The sequence below is a fragment of the Salarias fasciatus genome, chromosome 11, assembly GCF_902148845.1.
Source record: "Salarias fasciatus chromosome 11, fSalaFa1.1, whole genome shotgun sequence".
NCBI classification, from domain to species: domain Eukaryota; kingdom Metazoa; phylum Chordata; class Actinopteri; order Blenniiformes; family Blenniidae; genus Salarias; species Salarias fasciatus.
In genome coordinates, this window is record NC_043755.1 from 11,845,734 (window position 1) to 11,853,260 (window position 7,527).

Consider the following 7,527-nt stretch of genomic DNA (forward strand, 5'->3'; position numbering starts at 1 on the left):
ATAGTGTGTTTGGGACCAAAAGTCAAGTTAAGCTCTTTTTTTTTATGCTATTTGTCAAGCAGCCAAATATTTCAGTGTAATTGTTTTGGCGAGAAATTAGACAAGAAGTGGATTTAATTTTTTTTTTTTTTTCGCTCTTTTGGAGGCTGCAGACGTGAGCCAGCGTTGTGTTTGATGGTTGTTTTCCAGCCTACCTCTCAGCCTTGTTATGTTGACATTACACCGCCTGATGAATGTAGTTTTCTATGGAGAGAGCGAGAGGAGCCTGGTGGAGGCGAGAAGTACAATCACAGAAGAAGACTTTATTTTAGATTCTCACTTGATTAAAAAAAACAAAGAGAGAGAGAGTTAATACCCGCGTTGCTCAATCGTCAACCCACAAAATGGACATATAAATGAGAAAAATCGAGATATTTTTGAGATTTTTGCACTTGAAGTTGTTTTGTTTTGTTGTTGTTTTTTTTTTCCCAGCACACAAATAAAACATTTTGAAATATTTTTAAATTAAAAAAGAAGAAGAAGAAGAAAGTTGCTGAAGTTATGGGTTTTTACATCTTTAAAAAAATGATTGTGAGAAATACAATGTTTTCCTTTCAGGTCGTGGTCGAGCTTTTGTTTCTCTTCTGGCACCTGAGTAATAGTGAGCCGTGAAAGAATTGTACTCACAGCTATGCATCCAAATGAAAAAAACACAGGTGTCTTTTTATAAACTCGTGTGGAGCTCCAGATGTTGTCTGATTTTTGACCTGTGCTGTGTGCAACATCTGTCATTGTTTGTGGTGAATCCCATGTTTTTGAAGCAGTTTAACAAGCGTGAACGTGTGTTTGTCGGGTGCGTCGATTAAACATTAAAGCGTCGTTCAGCACCAAGCCGTGTTGATCTGTGTAATATGTTGTACATATGGACATTTTATAGCAACTTGACATGAAATATTCCTTTTGTATATGACTTTTAATAAAAAGGCTTTTTCCCCAGACTTGTTGTGCTGTTTTTTTTTCTTTAAATCGATGTTGGCATTTGCATTTTGAACTTCTAATCTTTGTATCTTTTTAGTTGTAAATATTAAACTTATTTTTTGGAGGAAAAAAAAATCATTTATGAATCATCTCAGGTTGCAGAGAACCGGGCCTGAAATATTTAAGGTTTTTGTCTCTGTGCCTTTCAGGCATGAGGATTTTGCATGTTGTGCCTGGTTTGATCAAACAGTCTGATGAGGTGAACTGCAGACTGGATAGATGATGGACTTCCAGAGAAGTGGGTCTATTTTAATCTTGAGGGTTTTTCTCCCTTCACCAGAGAATCATGAGCACCTTAACTCCTGTTTGACCTTTTAACATTCAACTTCATCTTCCTGATAACAGAAGCTAGACTGAATATATGTATAAGGGCAGAACATTTAGTATATTATGAGTAAACACAAACAATTTTATGAGTCATAGATCTTTGATTTAATTAAACAGGATCTGTAGTCTGACTGTTCACTGTTTTTCCTAACACAGAATAGTACTGGAAAAACATTGAATAAAAAGTGAGATCATTTCTACGTCTGCATTGGAAAGAATTCTAAAAATGTAACAGATTTTTTTAGTTTTCAGCGTCACAGTGAGGTAAAACGTAAAATGATGCAACACTGCCCTCGTGTGGTAAAAAGTTAATATTGCATCAGAATGCATGGTTACTGCTTACATATTTCTTGATTTTATATTTATATTATCTGTCAGTATGGATTATTCCTTTCATATATTACAAGGGAACTATTTAATGGTATGAAATTATAAACATGTCATGAATACATGCAAGTGTTTCCACTGATCTGCACAAAATTTCAGGGTCAAACATTTAATTGTTCTTTTTTGCTGCATTATTTTTTGACATTTGAACAAGAAAATAAAGCTTCTGAAATGTGCTGAAACAAAGTACACATCTAAGAACTTGTACCCGTACAGTGTGTGCAAAAAAAAAACAAACGAAACAAACAAAAAATCAAAGATATCTGATAGATGATTGACCTCAGAAGCAAATAGATGTGAACTTCTACTGTCCTACTGCCAGTGTAATATTTAGAAACTCATAATATCATTATATATTACAGCAAAAAGCCAGTCAGTATCTGGTGTGACCACCGTGTGCCTCAGCAGATCCCCTCCTCTTCAATGTTCAGACTAAAGACACACCTGAGCAGTAATCAGCATATTGATCAGCCACACCTGTGAGCCGGACGGATCCTCTCACTGACACAGAATCAGGCAAATTTATGAGCAGTATTTTAGGGAAATAGGCCATTTTATGTTCATGGAATAAAAGTCTCAGATCTTTTAGTTTAGCTCATGACAAATGAGAGCAAAAAATATAAGTGTACAATTATTTTTTAGTGTGCTAAGAAAGGAATCACAGATAAACAAATTCAGCAGGATTTAAATTCCTGTTGTGGATTTATTCAAATGTTTTCATACATTCCAGTTCATAAAAAATTACAAGACTAATGTTCTTAAAAACAACAGTTCACTAAGTGAATGAAAACTGCTTTGCTCACTGTGTACCGCGTCAGTGCCCATCTTGTCAAACAATTACATTATTAAGTGTCCTTAATAGACTTTGAGCCCTGAAACTGCTGCGCTCATGATCTGTAAGCATCATAACCTTTGACCTCCACAGAGTCTCCTTCCCTGCACCCCGCAGCCTCTGACACACATACAGAGCAAACAGTGAGACGACATGGAGCTTCTGCTTTGTTCCAGACAATGAAAGGAGGTTATCATGCTCTGACGCAGCTGCTGCTGTGCCTCCTCCATTGTGAGGAGCAAGTTTCCCCCCACAAAAGTGAAGACATGGCAGTGAGATTGCTCTTTTGCTTTATTTGATTTCATCTCTAACTTCTCTCTCAATATGAATGTATAGAAAAGAAACTGGAAATTTTAGGGATTAGGGGTCAATAAATGGAAAATACAAAAAGTGTTTTCACAAGTAGTTTATTGTCCTGCATCATGTTACGTAACAAGAAGTTCCATAAATATGTCACCTCACTTTGGTGCTTCTAAAATAATCCCTGCAGATCAGTTCTTCTTACGATCTCAACAAGGATCAACACATTAAATATGACTCATAAAATATTGCCTTACTCATACACGTTTGAAATAATGCTGCTGCTGAGAATACCAGGGTCTTGTCACGTTTTAATAAAGTTGTCTGAAAAACACAAAATACACAACATTCTTCTGGAATTCACCAGTTTAAAAATCAAACAAATCAATCGGTTATCTCAGTCTTTGTGTGTGTGTGGATGTGTACCAGAGCCACGCTGTCCCAGCCAGGCCAACACATTCAATCACACACACACACACACACACACACACACACACACACACACACACACACACACATCATCATCATCATCATCATCATCATCTCAGTATTTTACAATAAAATGACCCAACATAAGCATAATAAAGAAAATTTTAAAAAGCACAGCAATTTCTGTGATTGCTAAAGTCTGATTTGTAGTGGAATTTATCGTCCACAGTGAAATACTAAAAATCCCTCAAAAGCCCCCATGATTAATCAGCACTATGTGAAAAATTACAAACTTGATTAAGAAAAAAAAAAAAGAAAAAAAAAAAAAAAAAAAAAAGCACTGGCTTCTCTGTGAGGGAGGTTGGGTTGACTGCTTCCATAACTGCGTCGCAGCAAGTTATCTAAACTCGCACAACGGACTCGGCAAGTTATTTCTGTTGAGCTTCAACCAACATTCAAACCCGGCTCTCCACACTCCAGCCCGAACATCTCTAACAGCTCCCGACTGTTAAGAGCGACGGCGGTACTGAATGAAACCACCGTTTCAGAAACGCTGCACAGAAAGGACACTCCGTTTTCAGTCATCCGAGAATGTGGCCATCAGGTCGAACTCGATGGTGTAGGGGAAGAACTTCTCTGTCCTGCTGGGCGGCGACAGGAGACCCCCGAGTCCCAGAGGCGACATCTGAAGGGTGGATATGTAGCTCTTGTTCTCCTGAGCATTTCTCTGTGGGAAAAAAATAAAGAATTGATTCATAAACCTCTAACATCAAGGAAGCGGTGATCACATGCAGGGGGTTAGAGCAGTCAGCCCAACTGGGCTGGGTTGAATCAAATAAACACACTTCTGGACTAAATTTGGCTGATAAAATGTGAAATTGTGTCCTCTTCCTCCTTCGGACTGCGTGACAGACAGTGAGAACAGTCTCTGTAAAGTGTTCATCCAGCGGATCTGAACCAGAGAGAGATTTTTTTTTTACTCACCAGCATATCGTGTGTAATGTTGTGCGTCTGGATGTTATGGCTGCTGCTGGGTTTGACTTTGGAGAAAGTCTTCAGCTGAGGTTTGGGACTGTAGCGTAACATGTCCATGAAGGTGCTCATCCACAGGTAGCAGGTGGCAATGCTTTCCCAGGAAATGCCTGACAGAGACAGAGGACAGAAAATAGATTCACCTTCAGGCAAAAAAGAATCAATCAATGAGCAGAAAGCAGCAGAAGGTATGACTGAATAAAACAAAACATACCGGTGATTCTATGAACAAGATTATAGGAGGAGAAGTGGCAGATGGCAGCAGAGGCGAGAGTACTGTAGGTGAAGTCCAGTGAGTTGATGTCCAGTATCGACAAGTCCAACAGCTGTAACACAAAATGAAGGATTAGCATAGTTCAAGTCAAACCTGTATCAGTGACATTTGACAATATGCGTGAAGGTACCTGTGTGATCTCAAGGTATGTCTCCTGAGAGAAGAACGGATCCAAGAAGTTCTCCTCGCTTTGCTCCGCTTCGATCTGAACAAACAAGTTCAGCCAGGAGATGGGAGTCTCCGGACACAGGTTCCACTTCAACGCCTGCAGGAAAACACGGAAACAATGCAGCTCAGGGCACAAATACAGAAACAAGTGGAATACAGAACAAACTTGCTCCAAGGAAATGTACCTTCAGCATCTTCATTTCAGTCCGCTCGATTTCCCAGACCTCACAGGCTCCGTCCGTGACGTAGGCAAACGCGTTGATCTTTGGAGGGTAGACTTCCTGAAAAGAGATGGAGCCATGAGAATGAGAAAATCAAACATTCATCTAGATTTAAATGTTACGCCTGAAAACCATTTGAGAAAGGAGGAAACTGTTGCTGCCCTGTGTTCATCAGATATTAGACACGAATATTTGAAACGTGGAAAAGGTCCAATAATACAGCAATAAGATGAACAAGTCATCATAGCCTCCTCACCTCCTTCAAGGTGATGAGGCTTCAACAAGACACCTAAAAAAAAATTACCATTGTAATATTTGTGTGAGAAAATGTTTGTATTGAAAGTAAATAACATCAATGAAGAAATGAAATAAATAAAATATTATAAAGAAAAAAAATTCCTAAAAGAAAAATGAAATACATTAAAAATAAATTTTAAAAACTCAATTACAGTAAAACCCACAAACACATTTTTCCCTCTACTGCTTGAAGAATGTGAGAAACAAAGATAGAGCCGACACAGATAAGAGGAAGAAAATGTTCCTCTGAGTTTGTTCAAGTCAATTCATTTTTTTTTTTCAATATATCACACCAGGAACAATACAGTAATGTCTAGGAACTTTTACAGAGAGTTACCCAATAATTCTACAATTACATTTTGTTAAGAATATGTCTTACAAACCACAAGCACAATAACCAAAGATTTCGTTTTCTTTCCATTTCTCTTGAAGTCTAAACATGAAACAATCCCAGTGTGTTTGGTATGAAGCAGGAGTCCAGTCAGAGCAGGTCCAAAGGGCTGAAAACCCTGATACCACTCAACAAATCGACTCAGTGGCAACATACCTCCAACAAAGGTGGCAGTCACACGCTGATAAAAAAAAAAAAAACAAATTTTTCCGTACAGTGATCGAAAAATCTCCAGAAAGAAGACAGAATTTCACAACTTCAGGACAGCCTGGCGACAGAGTAATTCTAAGAGTGAATCGAAATGTATTTACATAAAAGGAGGCAACATTCCCAACATTTTCATATATAACTTGCAGACAGATTTCAATAAAATAATAAAATTTTATTTGTGGAGTCCGGAAGTTTTTTTTTTAATTTTTTTATTTCATTTTAATAAAGTGGCTTAATCATTATTTTTAACTGTAAAAGTAAAACCAGCCGGTAAAACTACGTCTTTATTAAAGGGAAACGGACAGCTCCAAAGCTCTACCAAGACATCACATTTAAAAAAAAAAAAAAAAGTCTGTTTCTCATTCTGCTGCTAAAACCGCCGTCTCACTCAGCTCATCGTGAGAATAAAGCAGTGTTTTGGTGCGTCTCTCACCTCCTTCTTGGCCGCTATGAAGAGCGCGGTGACGCCCAGCAGCTGCATGCTGCTGCAGTCGATGCGGTCCTGGACCATCAGGTACCGGTCCAGGTAGTCCTGGGCCAGGTAGGCGGTCTGCCTCTGCAGGCAGTAGAAGTCGCAGACCTGCACAGAGATGAAGAAAGAAATGGGGTTTCATTCATTTTCACGTAGATCATTCACACACACACACACACACACACAAAAAAAGCAAGACCAAACTGATTGACTGACCTCGAAGAGCCAGTCCAGCACCAGGGCCCTCTTCCTGGGCAGCTGGTCCGGGTCCTGCCGCGCGTAGCCCTTGTCGTGGATGTACTTGAGCTCCTTGTTGCGCATCTGGATCCACTGGCAGTCTGTGGAGGCCCAGCTGGTGTAGGAGCACAGGCCCCGTCTCTCCAGAGGCCCGAAGGTGCAGAGGCAGCACTCGATCCCGATCATGTTCATCTCTCTCTCTCCGTCCCGAGTAAAGTCCAGCAGCTGAGCGACTGACACCAGGCTGACACCCGGGCCTCTTAAATACCCCCCACGACCCCCTCTCCGTCCGTCCCGGGGTCCCGGTGGGAGGGGAAGAGGTTTCTGTGAAGGTACTCATCTCATCAAGACCCCATAGAGGTGTAAAATACTCTGATACCTGGGAGGGGGAGGAGGGGTGTGTGTGTGTGTGTGTGTGTGTGTGTGTGTCTGCAATAACAACAAGAAAAACTTCCCCCAATCAGCCCACTTCCTTCACTTCTGCCTGAAAAGGTCAATTATTCAGTGGTAAAATGGGCAAATTATGTAAAGGATTCGTGCAAAGACTCAGAGGTACAATGGAAACTGAAAGGTGTGCTGAAGTTGATTCTACTGCCCAAGTTGTGTTGATTCCCTCTCAAAAGGTTACTTTTACCACCAATCTCAAAATGTTATATATGCATTAAAAATGTCCTAAACTAGTTGTAAATAATAAAATCTGACCATTTATTTTGCTTGACTGAACTTAACTCAATCAGACTAAGGGTAAATGTTGATCATAATTCAAACTGTAGTCATAATCAGATCGTGGATATGTGCATTTGTGTAGGATTGCAATTACTTTTGTTAAGCATTTTGTTTTGAATTCATTCAAATAGGTTCCATGAAAGAGATAACCACTCTATAATAAAAACGTTTATGAAAAAAAACTTATCTACAACAAAGAAAGGGGAC

The 7,527-nt window shown here is 39.5% G+C and overlaps 1 protein-coding gene across 1 annotated transcript; it reads right to left on the reverse strand.

The window, feature by feature from the left end:
• Positions 1-3,869: 3,869 nt before the first annotated feature.
• LOC115396483 (G1/S-specific cyclin-E2-like) lies at positions 3,870-6,780 on the reverse strand. The gene is made up of 7 exons (XM_030102368.1): positions 6,574-6,780; positions 6,319-6,465; positions 4,952-5,047; positions 4,729-4,863; positions 4,539-4,650; positions 4,277-4,434; positions 3,870-4,019 (listed from the first exon to the last, which is right to left on the reverse strand). Exons 1-7 carry the CDS (start codon positions 6,778-6,780, stop codon positions 3,870-3,872), a joined length of 1,005 nt encoding a protein of 334 aa, XP_029958228.1.
• Between the last annotated feature and the right edge of the window lie 747 nt (positions 6,781-7,527).

Excerpts from the sequence above, each read along its gene's own strand:
- LOC115396483 (XM_030102368.1), bottom strand. The coding sequence starts at position 6,780 with ATGATCGGGATCGAGTGCTGCCTCTGCACCTTCGGGCCTCTGGAGAGA. Across the intron at positions 4,435-4,538 it reads TCTTGTTCATAGAATCACCG|GCATTTCCTGGGAAAGCATT; the intron begins GTATGTTTTGTT and ends TGTCTCTGTCAG. Across the intron at positions 4,020-4,276 it reads ACATTACACACGATATGCTG|AGAAATGCTCAGGAGAACAA; the intron begins GTGAGTAAAAAA and ends TTTTTCCCACAG.